This window comes from Pecten maximus, chromosome 4, assembly GCF_902652985.1.
Source record: "Pecten maximus chromosome 4, xPecMax1.1, whole genome shotgun sequence".
Lineage (NCBI taxonomy): Eukaryota > Metazoa > Mollusca > Bivalvia > Pectinida > Pectinidae > Pecten > Pecten maximus.
In genome coordinates this window covers 44,050,572-44,072,261 of record NC_047018.1, presented here as the reverse complement: position 1 = coordinate 44,072,261, position 21,690 = coordinate 44,050,572, and the positions used below count along the sequence as shown (strand labels likewise).

General features: G+C 38.1%; 2 protein-coding genes across 3 annotated transcripts; both read left to right on the top strand.

Moving 5' to 3' along the window:
• Positions 1–333: 333 nt before the first annotated feature.
• LOC117326185 (pancreatic lipase-related protein 2-like) lies at positions 334–9,505 on the top strand. The gene is made up of 9 exons (XM_033882827.1): positions 334–400; positions 2,780–3,108; positions 3,627–3,855; positions 4,058–4,177; positions 4,353–4,475; positions 5,717–5,953; positions 6,603–6,717; positions 7,175–7,375; positions 8,980–9,505. The coding sequence occupies exons 1-9, from the start codon at positions 358–360 to the stop codon at positions 9,080–9,082; spliced, it is 1,500 nt and encodes a 499-aa protein (XP_033738718.1). The 5' UTR covers positions 334–357; the 3' UTR covers positions 9,083–9,505.
• Positions 9,506–11,355: 1,850 nt separating this feature from the next.
• LOC117326188 (inactive pancreatic lipase-related protein 1-like) lies at positions 11,356–21,608 on the top strand. Of its 2 annotated transcripts, none has more exons than XM_033882833.1 (6): positions 11,356–11,578; positions 15,312–15,607; positions 17,183–17,414; positions 17,576–17,692; positions 18,066–18,188; positions 19,788–20,001. In XM_033882833.1, the coding sequence occupies exons 1-6, from the start codon at positions 11,524–11,526 to the stop codon at positions 19,937–19,939; spliced, it is 975 nt and encodes a 324-aa protein (XP_033738724.1). In that variant the 5' UTR covers positions 11,356–11,523; the 3' UTR covers positions 19,940–20,001. The 2 variants fall into 2 exon arrangements, with proteins under 2 accessions (XP_033738724.1, XP_033738723.1); XM_033882832.1 differs by lacking the exon at positions 19,788–20,001 and adding an exon at positions 20,042–21,608 and having other exon boundaries at positions 11,398–11,578.
• The last annotated feature ends 82 nt before the right edge of the window (positions 21,609–21,690 follow it).

Genomic DNA, 21,690 nt, shown 5'->3' with positions numbered 1-21,690 from the left:
TTCATACCAGTCTTTCCAAGTCTTATCTTTCGGAACATCTGTTAAAAATCGTCAGAGAAATTTAAGATGATGTCGAAAACCAATGAAAAGCAATAATCGGAAAATCATTCACAACCCAGCGACGCCGGAATTACATAGCTAATTTGACTTAGAAACGACTTGCCAAGATATTCTAATTAAAAAAAAAAAAAAAAACCACCGCGCGTGCGCACTTTGCAACGGTTCACTCACATGCATTAGTACGATGTTTTTCGCGAGTCCAATAACTAGGCCACTAACAGCCTCAGACGCGCTATACACCGCGTGACTGTATGTTTACCTTACTAGAACCAAAATAAATCTTTGGCATAAAGCAAGATGGGTTCGGTTCTGTTAGCACTCAGCAGTTGTCTTCTTCTAGGTAAGTGTATTTATAAAGAATTGTATGTTAGGACCAAGGCAATAGCCTGTATTAAGACGAGTATTTCGTCTCAAATATTATTCATTGTCATCTAATCTCCAGTTTGAATATAATTCCTTTGTCGTTCTCCGAGAAAGGGAAGGTATGGAGTCGTATTGCCGCCACGAATATGTATTTCGGTCTCAAGATTTACAGATGGTTTCTCAAAATTTCGAAAGTTATCTTGAAATTTCCAGTTCTCGTTTCCAAATTTCGAAAGTTATCTTGAAATTTCCCTTTCTTGTTTCCAAATTTCGAGTTGTTATCCCAAAATCTCGACATGTTAACTCAAAATTTCGAGTTAAACGCAAGGTTTGTAAGAAGTGATGCGCTTCCGTAGGGAGGGGTACATTTAAAATGTATGTTAAAATCTATCTTATTGTACACAATGTAAACATTGGTATGTTAAATATCATCACATGTAATAAAAACTGCATTTTGTTTCTGACTGACCATCTTTCAAAGTGAGTAAATTGTGTATATAATATTTCACAACGACAAAAAAAAACAAGTTTAGCTTTGAGCTGTAAAGAACTACCGTCGACCTTTACACATCAAACCAAACCGCGTACGAACCATTGCGGTTATAATTCATAAAAGATGTCGAACTCGATAACCAGAATAAATTGTACTTCAAATAGATATCAGAGCATGTTAGGCTAGGCCATCACTCCAGAATTCACGTGTTTATGTAGTTATCGCTACAAATAACTCACAGGAACACACTTCTATAATGAGTTCAAGATGCCAACAAATATCGCAATTTCTGCTACCCTGGGGTTCGGGGAGAACGAGTTCGCCATTAATAGATAAACTCTCAAGAATTGCTGTGTGTAGTCAGAGCGTTGTAATTTCTCAAAGCGGCCATTTAAAAAAAAAGTATTAATCAGTTACATGTTAAAGGATGTACTCCACGAAATTTACCATTACAACGATTGATTTATACAAGTATATGTAGCAGCATATCACAGGGACTTCGCAAAAACTCCCAACACACGGTCCGCCATATCACAGGGTCTTGACAGAAACTCCCAACATACGGTCCTCCTTATCACAGGGGCTTGACACAAACTCCCAACACACGGTCCGCCATATCACAGGGACTTGGCACCATTACCCGACACACGGTCCTCCTTATCACAGGGACTTGACACCATTACCCGACACACGGTCCATCATCACAACACACGGTTCACCATATCACAGGGACTTCGCAAAAACAAAACTCCCAACACGCGGGCCACCTTAACACAGGGACTTGACATAAACTCCCAACACACGGTTCACCATATCACAGGGACTTCGCAATAACTCCCAACACACGGTCCACCATATCACAGGGACTTGACACAAACTCCCAACACACGGTCCTCCTTATCACAGGGGCTTGACACCATTACCCGACACACGGTCCATCAGCACAACACACGGTTCACCATATCACAGGGACTTCGCAAAAAAAAAATCCCAACACGCGGGCCACCTTAACACAGGGACTTGACACAAACTCCCAACACACGGTCCACCACATCACAGGGTTTTGGCACCATTCCCCGATACACGGTCCACCATCACAACACAAGGTCCACCATATCACAGGCGTTTGACACCATTCCCCGATACCCGGTCCACAATCACAACACACGGTCCATCATATCACAGGGACTTGGCACAATTACCCGACACACGCACGGTCTACCATATCACAGGAATTTGGCTCAAACTCCCAACTCACGGTTCATATATAAGAATATCGCGTATTCATATATGAACCTTGGACATTATATAAGGAATCCATGGACTGTGAGTAAGGAAATTGTGTCAAGTTCCTGTAAGCGTAAACTCCAACGCTATCCTTATTAGATATACTACTATCTTCAAGATCTTAGTGATGGACTATTTCATGATAACTGTGTTGGCTAACGTTTATATTTACTATATTTATTCAGGTATTAACAGATTTATGAAATACAAACAATAAAGGTTTTCTTAATATTTTTCACTGTAATCACAAAACAGAATCACGCGGTGTTTGTGTGTTTTGGCCAAAAAAATAATCTATTTAAGTATCCCGATATACATTGATGCCCACCCTTGTTGGTTTGTGTTTCTTACGGAAGCTGAGATAACGGACGGCCTGCACGGTTGAGGTTGTGTCCTTGGGCAAAATGTTTTACTCAGACTGACCTGGACGGCTTGCGACAGGCCTCCCATTAGTTGTTCAGTGAGGTAGCCACCAGCTACCACAAGGAGACTCTTCGCCTCAAAATGACCCCGTTTGGTCACGGGGCGATAAACCCAGCAAGCAAACAAACGTAAATATTTCTCTCTCTTTTTCAGGGCTCTGCTCTGCGAGCAGTTTGAGACATGAACGTACGAAACGCGCATCTCGCTGTTATGGAGATTTGGGCTGTTTCTCTAACGACTACCCATTTAACAACAGCAATGGCGCACTGCCTCTCTCTCCCAGCTACATACGTCCCGGTTTCTTCCTGTACTCCGAGAGAAGCATTCCCACCGCACCCTTCCATCTAGTACGCAACGACAGACACAACTTATGGACGTCCGGGTTCGAAGCCAGTATCCCCACCAAGATAATAATCCACGGCTTCACACAGAACGGCAACGTGACCTGGGCACATGCCATGATGTCTGAACTTATACGAAAGGTAGTAAACTAGTCAATAGATTCTCGTAATAAAACGATTTGCTATATTACTGTCAAGTTACTTATTTTAGCGGACTCACAATTTAGCGCACAACCAAATTTAACCAGATTAGCACCTTGATGAATTGCCGCACCCTCATTGGCTTGTCATAAGAAGCAATATTCAGAAACTACAATTTGCGTAAGTTATAATTCAACGGAATGTTTTCAGCGAGAAAATCGCTAAAATAAGATTACCACTAAAACATGTACATTTGCAGTATAAAAAAAACGTGGACTTTATAATGATGTCAGAATCTTTTTTTTTTTTTGCATTGAAAACATCTATTGACATAGGTGATATATAGACATGTATATACAAGTATAGATATATAGGTTTATATGGAGACCATTGAAAAGGATCAAGGAGAACAAGACCAGGAGCTCCGGGAGGCTGGGCGTCTTCTGTATGATAATGACACAAAACAAAACGTCTAAAAGAAGTGATAATAAATCATCCATGCTTTATGCTTGTTTAAGGAGAGGATGAACGTGATTATTGTGGACTGGGGGAGCGGTTCCGGATTCCCCTACACACAAGCGGTTGCAAACACCCGCGTCGTCGCAGCGGAAGTAGCAGCCATGATCTCGTACCTGAACACCGCTGTCGGAACCTCCAATGCACAGTACCATCTGATTGGTCACAGTCTCGGCGCCCATGTGTGTGGCTATGTTGGAGAGGCAATCAGGGGACTCGGGAGGATCACGGGTAGGTAGTGTCAATGGAACAAAGGTCAAGATGAGAAAACAAACATTGAGATGGCGTATTCAATGGATTACCACTAATGACACAAATTAAACAATTTTGCTGTTTTGAAAATATATATAAGCACATCACAAAGCAAACTTCATATCTCCTGTACAGCCAAGAAGTTACACATGATTATACTTCTAAGTGTTTCTATTTATAGGTCTAGATCCCGCTGAACCCAACTTTAAGGACACACCACCGGAAGTTCGTCTGGATGCTAACGATGCCAACTTTGTTGACATTATTCACACTGACGGATCGGAGTACGAAACCATTTCCGGTAAGTCTTGTTTTACTCTGATGACGTAGCAGGTAGCGTGAAAAGGAGATTTCAATATCAGAATGAAAACAATATCACCATTAGCGTTTTTCTGTTGGAACATTTGTGCAACATCATTGGACAATCTCCTGTCGGGTTTAAAACGTTTTAAACCAGTGATAACTGCTGTTTTCAGGTTACGGGATGAAGATGCCCAGTGGTGACATTGACTTCTACCCCAATGGAGGACGTAACCAGCCCGGATGTACTCACGAAACATGGACCAACGTTGTGTCCCACCTCGAGCTAGGCCCACAAGGTACAAGTCGCAATTCAACTCCTTGATAACGCCCCCAACCTTGACCCTTCACCTTATGTCAAACCTGGCCAATCAGGTAGAGCACAACTCTTAACTTTCCCCAACCATAGAGTGTACATAATTTCAGTACAATGACAGGTAAAACAACGAAGACAACTTATGAACAAACAAACAAAACAAAACAAAAAAAGAAAAAAAGAAAAAGAAAAAAAAAAGAAAAAAAAAAGAAAAGAAAAGAAAAGAAGACCAGACGCTCTTAAGGGTAAGCGTCTTCTGCTTCATAAAAATCAGGCTGGTAACAACGGAATCATCAGGGACCGTTTCATCAACGTTCCATAACGTTAAGAAATTCATTAGTTAGACATATTCCATTGGAAAGTATATAAAATTTAAGAGAAAAAAACCTTAGTTCAAGAAGTTTCCTGTTATTTTGCCATGTTTTTTTCTGTGTTCTAAGTTATCAGAAATTTCCTTAAGTTATGGAAAATTGATGAAACGCGGACCAGTTATATCAACGGACACTGAACGATGAAACTGCATATCGCACAAGGGAAAAGAAAAAATTCTCAACAAGACCATGTCGCCGACCATACAATGTTCCCACCGTGTTCTTTGTGATCTACATCTCTCGAAACCCCGTCTTGCATTTATTTGTCAATAGTCGACATGCAATTGCGGAAAGTCCATAGGCTGTCAATACAATTCTGACACGTAAACAGCTCTCTACTCTCTTGACTGAGGTGGAAGAGTCGATGTTCCGAGTGTATAATTATACGATAGTCATAGCAAAAATAAATATATTGTTATTCATAGACAATGCGTCATCACAATATCTTAAGGTGATATTGAAGGACTTGAATATCTTTATTAGAAAGTAATTAGTCAGAGATCAGTTTTTATCTGTCAGTTCTCATCCTAGAACTCCAAATATTTGTCCTTTCTTTAGCTGTACACCACATGTTAACGAGTAGCCCGAGTTTTCTCTGGCCCTGTCACCATGTCTGGTGTAGGGCCCCTACACCAGACATGGTGACAGGGCCAGAGAAAACTCGGCCTACACCAGACATGGTGACAGGGCCAGAGAAAACTCGGGCTAGTTAACGAGGAGTGCGGGATGTCCCATTGCAATTTTCATTAAGACATTGGGGTTAAGTATCTAAATAGAATTAAAAAATCTAATAGCACCGTCCTCTGGCATGCATGTTTTTCAATCTTGGCCTTTTGTCTGGTTTCTATTGAAGCTGTCGGCGGGATGCTGGCTTGCAGTCACGATCGGTCTATCTACCTGTTCACCGAGTCCATCAACGGGAGGTCTTGTACCATGAAGGGCTATCCCTGTCAAAGCTACGAGGACTTCGTGGTCGGACATTGTTTCTCCTGCGGAAACCAGCCATGTCCGAGCTTAGGATACCATGCAGATAGGTTCAGGGCGAGAGGCAAATTCTATCTGGCAACAACAGACAGGCCACCATTTTGTGGTAAGTAGAACCACCTCAGTCAACACCAATTATGTTTTAAAATCCTGCATTTTCTATCCATATTACAGCAGCTTTAATCCGTCAGTTAAAAAAACCCCTGGATTTTCTATCTATATTGTGGAAGTTTCGATCCGTTAGCTAACCCCCCCCCCCCCCCCCCCCCACCCCACCCCACAAAAAAAAGATAAGAAATCAAAACAAAACAACCCCCCCCCCCCAAAAAAAAAAGGGGGAACAAGCCCAAAAATCGGTTTTCATTTTTGATCCCCCCCCCCCCCCCCCCAGCTAGCAACATAAGGGCATACAAATTGTACGGATGTTGTTGGACGCTCATTTTACGCTCCTTTCTGACAGGCAATTTATTTAACACTTCCAATTATAAACCTACAACAAAGTGATGTAAATAAATAAGAATTATATTAAAGCAAGAGCTATTTGATCTATTGATGGATAAGTGATTCTATATACTAAATAGTTACAATTTTCAGAGGTTATCTTAGTTCTTCAACCTTCCTCATCTAACGTTCATGAATAAAAATCATCAAGTACCCGTATCACATTACTACATATGTTAAACCACGCCTACCTGAAGCCATGCTGACAATATAAGATGTTTAGTTCTTCAGCCTTACATGTATACTGTTTCCAGGCCACCACTACCAAGTGACTGTCCAGTTCGGAACAACCATGCCAACTGACCACGGAGAGCTACATCTCAGAATACTCGGAACGTCGGGACTCTCGGAAACATTCGTCATACAAAGGTAGGCAGTGCGTAATTAGACCACAGAAAAGTATAGAAACACATTTGTTGTTATCAGAAGCCAACTTAGCAACCCATATAACGAATAAATTTGTGTGTAATTTATACGAAGTAGGCGATTCAGTTGAAAATCACACAAAACTAGGCAACTCATTTCTCCGACAGACATGGCATTGTAAGTACTAGAAAAAGTTCAGTTTTGTATCAGACGGAAGAAAACAGGTGCAGCCGATACGACTTTTACGGTGTTTATATTTTTTATTAGATGTCCATTTATGTTTTTGTTGGATTTTAGATCAAAATTGAATTTTAAATGGAATACGAAAATGCTTTCCTGCCTCCAATAACGGGTAATAATTGGCTGTGTCAATAAAAAAAAGAAAAAAAAAAAGAAAAAAAAAAGTGAGATTCTTATGAGTAGTTAGTTTTAACACCGAATCATTTTTTTTCGCTTGTAGTTTAAACCTTCAGACCGGCAGCGACTATGGTTTCCGACGGAACCAAGAACGCATGATCATATTTGTGTCCAATAGGAAACTTGGCAACATATTAAATGTACAAGTACAGTTCCAGGAACGTTCATCCATCCTGAGCTATTTCTGGACCGGGTCCGTGTCACTCGCTAGAGTCACGGTCACTGACGGCAAAACTAACACCAGGTAACACCCATAAAACCTTCCGCCCTTCTCCTCATAGGAAGACCTGCTTATTTTGATATCAATATGATATATTAAATCCGCTAAAATTATGTAGGCTCTAGTAATAATGATCCATGCTCTCTAATGCATTTACGTTGCAGTGTACTGTAAACGAACTTGATCTGGCGCACTCAATTTTCTTCCAAATTTTAACAAATTAGCGAATTAATGAATCGACGCGACAAAATTGTTTTATACAAAAACAGTTTATAGAAAGTTGAATTAGCGCGTCATAATTTAGCGTAATGCATCTAAAAACGCTAAAAATCATCACTAAAATATGTTCGTTGACAGCACTCCAAAAATGTAAGAGGTTGACACGACGAAAAAAAGATAGGCGCCGTTTGATCTCCATATAAGATTTTACCAGATGCTTACTGAACAAAATGGGATTTCAATAACATTATGCGTTTTTGCAGAAATGTGAATCAACAATGGGTTAAAGGAACTAGTCCTTGCCACCAATCAAAGACAAAATTTTGATTCTTTCGCGAAAAAAATGCATAGATATTTAAGATGACGGAACTTTAGCACTTTTCACTGAAGAGATACAAAATGGTCATGTTGATATAAAAAAACCAAATCGCACATATCCAAATAGGAAATAAAACGCAATTGCTTTCCTTTCCATCACAAACATTCGTTTCGCATAAAAAATGAATGAGAGTTTTGTATTGACCGAAACCGCCATGTTTGAAAGCTAGGTTAAATCAGCCATGGACAACTTCGCTAGCCATTGGTGTTCAATTCGATACTCTCCCTTTTCGTAAAGTATCGTATTGAACACCATTGGCTGGCAAAGTTGAACCATGAGCTGAACATGGGAGTTTCTTTCGTGATAAATGATTATTTAGATGATATCTTATGGTGATTGGAGCATTTAAATGGGGGTAATTAATGCATGAACTACAAGTACAATATCTGTCATCAAGTTTTTAGCCATAGATAAAGATAAAATCAAATCTTGCTTTCCGCGCTGATCTGAGGGCGGAATGCGCATCAAAGAAACAGCGCTTGGGAAATAAGAGGTCGTAGTTGGCACAATGATGTCGGATAATAAATCGGCCGACAAGCGGCCTCTTAGGCCTATGTTGCCGTGCAAAAGAGAAACGTCGTTTTGATATCGGAAACTGGGTGAATATTACTCAGGCTTCCTTGTGCTAAACTCCGCACACAGTTTCAATCTTTCGAAGAGAGCATTGTCACCACGCAATTTAAAACAACCACGCAATTTGTAACAAAAATTTCAGTCTTTCTTTATCGGATAAACCGGCAACCAGATGCAAAGATAGTCTTTCCTTTGTTCGTGTTTCTACCTTATTCTGTTTTAAAAAACATTGCTTTATTACTAATAATGACATTTGAAAAGTTATTACAAATTGCGTCGAGTTTTGAAGAACATTGAGGACCACAATGAATGCGAGATGAGAGCTTGATTATGGGGAATTATCTACAGACAAACCTATATACAATAATGTACGACCATATTCAAACTTTTTTTTATATCGCCATTGAAATGCATAGTCCAACCCCAAACATTGAATAAATTGATTATTTTATTACAGATACGTGTTCTGTGTGGGCGAGACCGTATTACACTCAGGAGAGCCACTGGTCGGATTCAACCACGCTGTCCACACTACGGCCGAGTGTACCTCCGGACAGTAACCCGATACAGATGTTAGGGAGTGGTCAACTTCGGCAGATCTAAATGGATCAACAACAGAATATAATCTAATCGTCACTGATCCAGTTGTACCACAATCTAGCACGTGTTTTATAGGATTAATGTTTTTTTTCTCTGAACAAACTCCATTGAGTGTTCCGGCAATCGATTGAAGCTCCATGAACTATGCCTGCTACTGCCCCAGGCGGGCCGGAATGGGAACGGTGAAAGTACATGTGACTGAATGTCGATTTAATGATTACCAAGATATAGTTACACTAATGCATGTTTACCTGTAGCGCATGGGTTGCACATAAAGTCAGTAGTGATGTGAAAGCTGTACAATTTAATCTGGACTTATCCTCACAGTCATGAACATTTTTTTTTGTAAATTAGTTATCAATTCAATAAAATAATTAACTTAATTAAATATTTATCATTATTTGACGAACAAATCATTATGAGATTGGTCAACTTTGAAAAACTATTTAAATGAGATAAAAGAAGAACTCATGATATTCAGAATGACTACTACTGTTGGGTTGGACCAAATTGGGTTGGAGCATCACAGACGACTCCTAGAATGACCAAATAGCTGTATGATGTCCCTAACATCAGTGACGAGTCCTAGAAGGATAAAACAGCTGTATGATGTCCCTATAGGATCACAGACGACTCCTAGAATGACCAAATAGCTGTATGATGTCTCTAATATCACTGACGAGTCTTAGAATGACCAAATAGCTGTATGATGTCTCTAATATCACTGACGAGTCTTAGCATGACCAAAAAGCTGTATGATGTCCCTAACTTCACTGACGAGTCCTAGAAGTATAAAACAGCTTTATGATGTCCCCAACATCACTGACGAGTCCTAGAATGATAAAACAGCTGTATGGTGTCCCTAACATCACTGACGAGTCCTAGAATGATAAAACAGCCGTATGGTGTCCGTATAGGATCACTGACGAGTCCTAGATGGCTTGTCATCTGTATGGTGTCCCTAATATCACTGGCGAGTCCTAGAAGGACGAAACAGCTGTATGACTTCCCTAACATCACTGACGAGTCCCTAGAAGGACGAAACAGCTGTATGCTGTCCCGAACACCAATGACGAGTCACAGAAGGATGAAACAGCTGTATGCTGTCCCGAACACCAATGACGAGTCACAGAAGGACGAAACAGCGCTAGCTGCATGATATCTCTAACATCAATGACGCGTCCTAGAAGGACGAAACAGCTGTATGATGTCCCTAACATCACTAACGCGTCCTAGATGGATGAAACAGCTGTATGCTGTCCCGAACACCAATGACGAGTCACAGAAGGACGAAAAGGCGATACCATTTTTCTGACATCACTGAAGAGTCCTAGAAGGACTTTTGAATGTAGTTTTATATTTATATTTACCGTATCCATTATAGAGATCACATCTGATGGCTCTCTTTACGTTTAAGAATGTTTTTTACACAAATATTAACATGACAATTGCTATTTCAGATTTTAAATTTCAGTCTATGTTCGGTGTGTAGTCGTAGCGCAAAACGTCGATGTTTCTCTTTTCAACACGCATAAAGACGAGCATAATCTGACAACGGAAGTAACTCCAGCATAACATGTTAGATGTAGGTCAATTGTCCGTAGTCATAATATGTCCCTACTGGTCAGTCCCACGCTTTATAGGAAAGTGGGAGAATTAACGGAGAAATATGCACCTATTCACACTTACCTGTCAACCAAAGAAAACTCTCCATACCAATTATGGACTCTGCGATAATGATTGAATGAACTTGTTTTATTTATTTATTTATTCATCTGAAACTTATCATAAAACCCTAAAAGCTGCGGTTCATATTCTTTTCAGTAAGGATTTCATGACTGATTTTAAGACCGGTTTATTTTCTAGGAGATTTATGTTGACAATATTGGACGGTCCATGTTGAAGACTATTATTCCTTAACATGATATAAGTATTGCATACGTACATTATTCTATTTCGCAAAACTTCATACACCTGGATCAGAACTCGCTAATTCTCATCATCTCAAAGAAACATCTGCTGGAGATAGGTCGAACACCACTTGGACAATTCCAGACTTGTCCCCAACGCAAGAAAATCTTTCAGGAACCTAGGAGGAGAAGTGAATACTAGTAGTTCGTTTTAAAAAAATACCACAGAAAATACAACGTAGAATAACTTTATTGTCACAAATACAAACAACGTCACAACAGAAAAAAACACTGACCCAACTGTGTGTCGAATGAATGATGTCACCAGGTATAGAGGAAATGTTGCATATTTGTAGTTACCTTGACACTACATGTCACGTGACTTTGTGTTTTTGACCTGGTATACGAGGTATAATCTAATACGATACAGGACACTTTCCTTGTAGATCTGTCTTATCTGTATACATCCAGGCTGGACAGGAAGGTCAACAATGGCGATATGTCTGAGACTCCTTTCTGTCTCCACACTGTTGGGACTGACGACAGGTAAGCATAACTATTTCATCATTATTAAACACTCAATATTTCTGATTGTCAGGTCAGAGATTTTAGAAATATTTTTTTTATGTATTGATTGTAGGGAAAAGGTATACTACCTTTTGTATATAATTTTCCATGCTAACATATCTTTACATTATTCTTGACTTAATTTTCAAAATTACGCCTGCCATCCTAAATGTTTAATGATATAAATGCAACAAGCAGTGGACTACCATACAACCTCAGAGTTGAATCCGGATATTTAGAAATTTGATGTAGGTTTATAAAATTAAAATATTGATGTGCATATGTATATGTGCCTAGATTTTAAAATAATTGGGTATTTCTGGCATTTTCTTCCATTGTTTCCACAGCAATCCCCTCCTACCGTTGACCCCCTCCCCCTCCTTAATCAATAATAAAAGCTGACTATCTACAGTAAATTAGTTTGGTTGAGAGGTTATATAAAACGTTACGTCTATTTAAAGACCCATTATGATTTTCACCCGGTATCACGTGTTGGACGAAACCGGATAAATTTGTTTGACGGAATATATAAATGTCATTAAGTTCAACATAGGTGAAAAAAACTTTGAATTATTCACTGTGCGCCCCAATCGGAAAACCACTCGGGCATTTCCGTCGTATGTTCGGGAAAATTTCGAAGTTATGACGGAAAGGGCCGAGTGGTTTTCCAACTGTGTGCGCTATAATTACGCACTTGTTATAACCGGAGTCCAGCACCGTTTCTGCGTTAACTGAAATAATGCCGCAAAGCTTTTGTACCCCTAGTGTAATCGACAAGCAATATCATGCATACATTCGGGCCCTCATGAAAGCAGATATTTTAATCTGTTCCTCCAAGCGCAGTACATGCTATTTTCATATAATGCAGCGAGCTTTCATATTGCCTGTATCCAGAATCGAAATCAGTATCGGGCTTAAATGTAACACAATTTTCACATCATTAAATATTCATTTAGAAAACCATAGTTCTCACAAATGAGATAGAAAATACAATATGAATTGATATTTTTATTTAGTTATACAATTTTGTCGTTATATTTGATTTTAATATTAAATTATTTGATGTGATTGTAGCATTTGATTGTATGATGCTATCCTTCAAACACGAGAGGGCCGCGGTGGCCGAGTGGTTAAGGTGTCCCGACACTTTATCACTAGCCCTCCACCTCTGGGTTGCGAGTTCGAAACCTACGTGGGGCAGTTGCCAGGTACTGACCGTAGGCCGGTGGTTTTTCTCCGGGTACTCCGGCTTTCCAACAAACCTTCAAACACTAACATACTATAGTCTTCCCAAAATCTCAAACACAGGGGAGGTCGTCCTTAAATGACCACAAATGTTCATTGGGCGTAAACCAATACACAACCATCTTTATTGTGAAGATCATTGTTCCATTTTCTAGCACCAGTGGGAAGCAAGTCATATTTGATCAAAACATCATGAAACAAATTTTTGAACCTTTTTTGTCTCTTAAAAGAAGTTCTAAATTGATTGGCATGTATGAATAGGATAAACATGGACTATCAATAGGTATATTATGAGATGTGATGAAATCTTTCACTGCTGATATAAGACCATGATACTGCAGAATGTTTGTTTTGACATGAAATTTCTGAATTAATTCAACTAATGAATAGAATGAACCAGTGCTGGTGTCTTTGAGTAAATCATTAATTACAAGTACATTATTCTTATAGTATGCCTTGTACAAGATTGGTATTCCTCCTACTTTTATATCAGAGTTGTAGCAGATTGGTACTTTTAGTATGTGTTTATGCATAGCTTTTTTATAGTAAATATCATTAAAGGAAAGCCATGATTTAAAAACATCCATCGAAAAGTCATTTTTACATTTTTTAAAAACATATATCAATATATTCACTTCTACATTTTGGAAGAAGGTCAGTATCTATGTAAGTTTTTAGAATCCAATGCTATGAAAAAGTTTTCGAATCCAAGTCAGTTTTAAAGAACTTATGAAAGCTGACAGGTTAACCATCTTAAGGCCTCCTTTTGCATACTCTTGGTTAATTATTTCTCTTTTAATTCTATCTGGTTCCCCGCCCCATAAATAATCAAACAGTAATGAATTAAGTTTACAAATAAATATCTCATCTAGGTTTGGTAGTGAAATGAAAAGATGGTTAAATTGAGATATGAGTAGAGATTTAATAATGTGTATCTTTCCAATAGGAAATAATGACCTTCTGCCCCATGTTTTTAGTACAGATTTTAGCTTGATAAGTTTTTTGTAATGACCACAACTGTTGATAGGACGTTAAACAATACCAAACCAAACCATCTTTGCAAGGCACATTTTTTACCTTTGATTAGGTTTCAATATACATTTAGGATAAAGATTATCATTATAGTGTTTAATTTCATTATGATATCATATTCTTTCGTGTCTTCATTTAAACTAATGATGTCGTTATACAATTCTGTCATTAGATTATTCACAAATATCATGATATGACTGCGGTATACAACAACTAATAGTTTCATTCGTCCAGAAGTGCGACAATAAGTCTATTATGACAGAAAAATGACCCCACGCCGGTCGAATCCGTTTGCTTCTGACTCGCGAAGGCGCTGGTCAGAGAATTGTATCTACATAATATGCAGTGTTAAAACGGTATCATAATGCTTATGAATACCATGTTGAAATAAAGGTATTACAATGAAAGATAGGGTGATATAAAGATTACAAATACATAAATGGCGAAATAATATATCAATATAATGTTTAACCAAGATGATATAACGATAAAATTAAATAATATGTTGATGACATTTAATCATATATCTATAACATCAAATCATGACATAAACAAAGCATATTTTGATGAAAAAATGCAATATGATGGCAGAAGCTACTACCTAGTCTCATACAGTGAAAATAAAATCCTATTAAGATAAAAGCATAAACAATTTAATATAATGAACATAATTCATACAGTATTTGTGCGACAGCTTCGACGTTCCATTGGTCTGAGCATGTAAATTTAATTGCCCGTAACTGTGTTGCCGGCTTCCGGTTATCGATCGGATATACCTTATAGAATTAGAATCAAGGACACTACATACTCTTCAGCATCAACAGCTTACCTCGACCTTTACTTACAACGTTACCACAGGGACAGCTTACAACTATGCTTTACGATAAGCGTGATGTTTTCAATTTAACAATTAATATTCCATTTCTAAATACAGTCGAATCTGTCCAAGCGACCATCTCTATTTAGCGACCCTCTGTTCTAAGCGACCATTTCAATTCCTCCCGAGCGTTTTCGCTATATATTAAAGAACTGCCAATTATCACGATTTCATTGACGGATATTGACAACTGACTACCACCAAGGCTTTGAAGAATACCATTGGAAAATGCTATGTTCGACATCATAATCTCGTTTGGAAATATAATTTTTACTTGTTTTTTTTTTTATTTCCTTTTGCGATTTGAAGTCGGATGTAATCGTTGCTTGTTGATATGCCTGGAATGGCCGTTATCACTAAGATAACTCTAATTTGGAAAGTGTGACTGATTTTGACCTAGATTTCTATGGCAGGTAGAAGATGCTTACCCTTCCAGAACATGTGTTTTTATTCTCATATTATATATAATGGTATGATTTTATAGTTTTTTATCACTCTTGCCAGAAAGTACCTGGCATCAATGTATAATAAAACCATTTCCTTTCCTTTCCATTCCAGGGTTTCTGTTTACGAGACAAGTATGCTATGAACACATCGGCTGTTTTAGTAATGCCAGTCCATTCAACAATGCCAAGGGTTATCTACCTGAGACGTCGGAACACATTCAACCAAAGTTCATGCTTTTCACTCGACATAATCCAACGCACGCCCATTTGTTAGACCCATACCACAGTTCAACCGTCACGAATGGTCACTTCGACGGTGACAGGGACACAAAGCTCATTATCCACGGATTTCAGGACAATGGACATTCCACATGGATGCATGACATGACCAAAGCTTTCTTAGATGCGGTTAGTAACACATTCCTGCTTAATCACCATGTTTCATGGCAGAAAATAAAATGATTAATTGTTTAGAAAAAAACTTAACCAGTAAGCCTGTTCGTACTAATAGTAACTCGTGTCGAATAATTCGGTTTTTAATTTAGTATTTACAAACAAAGGAAACAAGCTCTTCTTGATCACTCCTTTACTCAGTATTATCATATTTGCCGTGCTTGTGAAGCCATAAAATTAAATAACTAACGGTAAGTATTCGTCATTGTTCTAAATATCATCATATATCGCAATGACTTTTTTTCGCTAAAAGTGACTATTATTTGTGTTTCTTCGTGCAATCCTTTATGATTGCTGGGTGGTAAGCCCTGCTGGTAACGTTATGTCCCCGAGGGTTGTCGTTACCCTGTCTGCCACATTTGCATTCCTACGAATAGTGATACTAGTTTAGAATATACATTTGTGCACACATATTACTACTCTGGATGACTTAAATTATCCAATATCCCAAAATTGTCTAAATTGTGTGAGTTCTACCTTTCCCATCCTATACTATATAGATATGTTATTCTATTTTTATTTTTCTTATATCTGGATTTCCACACTCACCTGTTCTACTTTGTCCTACGCCCAGCCATATCATAAATACCGTAAGACACGTGTTCTAACTCTATTGTGATGTTATAAATACATCAAGAATCTGAGACGTCCCAAGATTGTCTCTGCAGAGAAAATAGAAATAAATTTGAATACTTATATTAGCATAATTAAAACCTAAATGATAAACAGAATCTTAAACGTATGTATATATAACATTTACTCATGGTAATCTTATACGCCAAGATCCTTTATCAAATTATTATTTTGAAAATCCATATTACATAGCCACATGTAGGTTAATCAATGACGTATAGGTGACATGTATTCGATGCTCGTTGATATGCTAAATGATTCCACTGTTACCATCCTGATTCTCATTTTACGAGTATGACATAAGTTGACTTTGACCTAGATTCGTCCGTAAAGCAGAAGACGATTCCTCTGCCGGAACTCCTGTTATAAATATCTTTTTGTTCTCAAGGGTCTCTATGTTACATTTCATTGGATTTTTGGACCTCATTTTTCTGAATTTCTACTACATGTCGGTATTTTCTAATGAACGATTTGCTTGAATATATTTTTTTAATGTTATGGAGCTTAGAGTCTACTCTAGATATTCTTTTAAGCGTTTTCGATGAGGGTATACTCCGTTTTTTTTAATGTTTTATCTCGATTATATAAAAATATATTCAAATTAATCCTTTTAATTAAATCTACAATACACATTCCCTGTGGAATCCACTTTTATTCATGGACTCTTTTCTGTTATTCCGCCGCTGTATTCGCCAATAAAAGCGACGTTACAAACGGAGACGTCATGTGTTGTGTTATTGGCTGATAGCCTATTTTTTAAGCCAATGAAAATGCTTGTTACAACCAAGATTGAATTATTTCACAATATGCCCGATTCGTAATACCTGTTTAGGTCTATAACGTGATCTACTTTCCCCTGTCTAGCGTACACGCTTCTACAACTTCCTATCTTTAAAGGAGCACGTGAACGTGATCGTGGTGGACTGGTCCCTAGGGGCTGACAATATAAACTACATTCAGGCGGCCGCTAATACTCGGGTAGTGGGCGCCACAATAGCTAAACTTCTAGAGATGCTCCATCATGCCACTAGGCTTCCGTACAGTAAGGTCCACCTGATAGGTCATAGTCTGGGCTCCCATATAGCAGGCTACGCCGGGAGGCGAGTCCACGGCATAGGCAGAATTACAGGTATGGAAAATGTAAAAATCTAAGATTTCAAATTTGTGTCTTAAACAATAACAATAACAACAACAATAATATCGAAATTGGTTGTCTACTCTGATTTGAAACATAGGCCAAATTATGTTTTTGTTAAAAGAAACAAATGAGTAACTATGCACTATTTCCAGGGCTGGATCCTGCCGGGCCGCTCTTCGAAAACTTTGACGCTGAAGTAAGGCTGGACCCAACAGACGCGACGTTTGTTGACGTCATTCATACTGACTCCGACTCCCTGCTGGAGCTAGGTAAAATAAACATTGTATAACAGACGCGATGTTTGTTGACGCCATTCATTTCCTTTTCAAACTTTATTACACAAAACAATATTACTGTTGTATTTTTATTCTCCTCATCGACGTTTGACAGAGGAAACTAGTAAGTGAGCTTACTGATACAGGAACATACCTGTATGAAAACTTTGCTGCTAATAGAATATGATAAATAGCCTTATGTTAATCACTAATTTTTCCTTGCGAGATAAATCTTCATGGTCATGATGACTAAAGTAATAAATGGTCCTTCGTACGTTTATTCACATATTCTATTGTGAATCTCGCTGCCAACAACACCATAATTAATATTATTAATCGCAACAATTGCTGTGTTTACTTCTAACAGGATTTGGTTTGGAGAAAGCGCTTGGACATGCAGATTTTTATCCAAATGGCGGCGAGAAACAACCGGGATGTACAAAGGAAGCCAGCCATCATCTGTTCAATCTGATCACCCTTCAAATAGAGCGTATGTTTATCTGATTGTTTGGTTAAGTATTGCTGAACGTCCTATATCAATTTTAACGTCATATCAATGTTTAACGTCTTATCATTTTTTAACGTCCTATATAAATTTCAACGTCCTATCAATAGCTTTGGTAATTCAGGAGGTCTTCCTCTGTGTACGGCATGCATGCTTGTAGTGTTCTGGAGGCTGTGGTATGTTCGTGCTTGATTCCGACCTTATAGTGCTATCTCACTGAAGCATACTGCCGACGATATCAAACAGGACACCTCAGTAAGCCACTTGCCGACAACAGGCGAACCAGGCGTGCCACTCTCTAAACGCTCAGTGGAAACCGAAATCCTTCCTCATAGGAGCAAAGGCTCTACTAAAGGCCAAAAGTGCGACAGTGTCAGTGGAGGCATTAGTAATAAGACAATAGTTTATAAAGAGGAGAAAAGATAAGATCCCAAATTTAGTCGCCTTTTACGATCATGCAATGGGGACAGCAGGTACAATTCTCACGCCCTACCTGCAGGGCAGGGGTGGATATTATATAGCATTTAATATGTATTCATCTGATTCAAGTGTATTGACTAGTTTATATTTTATTCAAACCCCAAACATTAAATGACATATACCAGAAAATGTTTTTTTTTTATCTCTTAAGGATGGATGGCCGATTTCTGTTTTCACACAGGTACGTTTGAACCTGTATCTCACTGATTACATGCGTGAAAAATCATCAATAAAAGTGCATTAATCACTTGGCTATAACGAAACGAGTTAAACACTAATACCAAATTACAAAACTATACATTCAAAACAAACTGGAGTTATCTCCCCTAGCTTGTATTACTGGATGATTTAAATGTGTCTAAAGGTTTGTCCAATATTGGGGGGAAATGGAGTCAAATAAGACGGAATAGAACAAATATAGAAATATAACTTACAAAACGGCCTGCTTCTTAGCTTTCCATAAACACGTTAAGCAAATATGCTAGAAAGAGATTTTTGCAAGACTTTAATTCATACTGAAAGTGGTGGGATATGCTACCTTAATACTCAAGTACCCATCAATCATCTGAAACATAGTGACATTTCTGTGAATAATAAAAATATTAAAAATAACGACGGAGAAGTAGCGCCTTTCATGGGATGAGAGTTGTGCCGACAGCGTCCTTACTGACATGAGTGGATAAGATTTATCAATTAACACAAGTACAATCCTTTCTTTAACTCATAGGTGTACAAAATTTCTTTACAAAAACATTGGCTGTTTTAATGGATAAAGCTATATGTAATCTACAATGAAAGACGCATGCAACTTTCTTTTACGTGGATATAACGTGAGAAATGCTAGTTTTCTTGAAACTCGATGAAAATCGATAGATAATTATCATCTGTGTGATAAAAATGAGTTGACGGAAAACATTCCTCAATATCTCCTAAATAACGATTATGACATTGAAAACGAAACAACGTTATGTATTTTTTTAGATTCATTTATTCTACTTGAGAGTATTTCCCTGAAACATTGATATGTATTTTTTACGTGCATATCGTAAATTATAGGACTTAAATTAAACACTAAGCGTGTATTACCTTTGATGTCTATTTCAGAATTCACAGGTTCCATTGCCTGTAGTCACATGCGGGCCTACATTAGATTTGATGTCTATTTCAGAATCTCAGGTACCATTGTCTGCAGTCACATGCGGGCCTACATTTTCTTGGATGTCTATTTCAGAATTCACAGGTTCCATTGCCTGTAGTCACATGAGGGCCCACATTAGATTTGATGTCTATTTCAGAATCTCAGGTACCATTGTCTGCAGTCACATGCGGGCCTACATTTTCTTGGATGTCTATTTCAGAATTCACAGGGACCATTGCCTGTAGTCATATGCGGGCTATAGACTTGTTCACTGCGTCCATTCCGTCGGCCGGTTGCTCTTTCACTGCATACCCATGCAACAGCAAAGCGGACTTTGACGCTGGAAGATGCCATTCATGTGGCCATGGATGCTCAGAGATGGGAAACCGTGCCAGCGTGCATACAGCTCACGGGAAATTCTACTTGTCAACAACTGGGCATCAACCATTCTGCCAATGAAAATGTACATTTGGAAAAAATATAATGTTATATATTGCACATATCAAGCCTAGTAAATATAGTTTTAACATTCGCAAGCATTGATGCTTGACTGAAGTTATTGGGATTTCTCAATTAAACATTTTGTTTATCATTCTAGAATATCAAAGGTTGTCTCGTGTTTTCTAAGGATCCTGCTGTCGTGTATTTTGGTATGACGCTTTGTTAGTGTCTGCTTAGCTTTCCAATTATACCCGTGTGTAATAACATGTAAATTGTAGCATATTTATGTGTTCTGTATTTATATACAAAAATATCAGAAGTCGCGAATTTGTATACGTTTCCCCTGATTTCTTACCTGGTTGCAATTATAAAAAGGGTTTTAAACAAATGATCATATCATTGTCTCGACTGACTACCCTTGACAGCGTTAGGCCTTATTAAGTTCAGACGAAAGGTCAGACACTCGAGTCTATATGTACTGCTGGTGTTCCACTGATCATTGATACGTGAACGGTGTGACACACGTGTTAACACAGCACATGGTTAGCAGATATGTGGGTCAAAATACTAGAGAAATAGTCACAATACTGTGTTAATGTTTACCGTATAACAACTTCGACATAATTGAGTGATTGTTCAGAATTTAATCCCCAAACGTGATACTTATTAACGCAAATGATTTCTAGTTATGCTTCTCAAAATGATCTGTTGTAGTACTTTGGTAACATTCAAGCCAGTTTCATTAAGTTAGCTCAAGCCTTTGGGATAGTGTTGAAATAGTCGTTAACTTTTGATTCTAACGTCTACAAGATCCATTGAGTGACTGGCGTATTATTTGGTGGGAACGAACTTGGCGACCGACCATCTTAAAGGGACAATTGAGTCGAATAACAATAAACCAATCGTAATGAAGGTTAATATGATAGATAATAAGAAGATAATGTGTTGCCAATGTCCAATATATAGGTATCGATAGTTCGTAAGGCATATCGAACAGCAATTTCGATGAAAGATTGTGTGACAAAATAAATATACACGTGACTAAATTATCCCTAGAACAGTAAGCATGCTCGATTCTCGGATGGTTTCTCTAATATGAAATAACCTCTCCTTGCGCTAAATTAAATCGGCGGAAAAGAGAAAATGTTGATGAAAAAAGTGTAAACGAAATAAAAAAGAAATTAAAAAAACCCTCAAGAACAATAAATAAATAAATAAATGGGAATGTATAAACAAAATATAAAACAGATTTAAAGGACGTGATAATACGACCAGGTGTTTCAAAGTGATAAGCGTCTCCTGCTTCATTGAGAGCGCATGCGATTTAATCTAGTGAGACGCCGTGCTCTTAAAGAAGTGTTGAAATTATGTTGTGATATTGTTCATCTATAATGTATGATGCGGCCAATAAAAATGAAATAAAAATAA

Excerpts from the sequence above, each read along its gene's own strand:
- LOC117326185 (XM_033882827.1), top strand. The coding sequence starts at position 358 with ATGGGTTCGGTTCTGTTAGCACTCAGCAGTTGTCTTCTTCTAG. Across the intron at positions 4,476-5,716 it reads CCTCGAGCTAGGCCCACAAG|CTGTCGGCGGGATGCTGGCT; the intron begins GTACAAGTCGCA and ends TTTCTATTGAAG. Across the intron at positions 5,954-6,602 it reads AGACAGGCCACCATTTTGTG|GCCACCACTACCAAGTGACT; the intron begins GTAAGTAGAACC and ends TACTGTTTCCAG.
- LOC117326188 (XM_033882832.1), top strand. The coding sequence starts at position 11,524 with ATGGCGATATGTCTGAGACTCCTTTCTGTCTCCACACTGTTGGGACTG. Across the intron at positions 17,415-17,575 it reads CGGCATAGGCAGAATTACAG|GGCTGGATCCTGCCGGGCCG; the intron begins GTATGGAAAATG and ends CACTATTTCCAG. Across the intron at positions 17,693-18,065 it reads CGACTCCCTGCTGGAGCTAG|GATTTGGTTTGGAGAAAGCG; the intron begins GTAAAATAAACA and ends TACTTCTAACAG.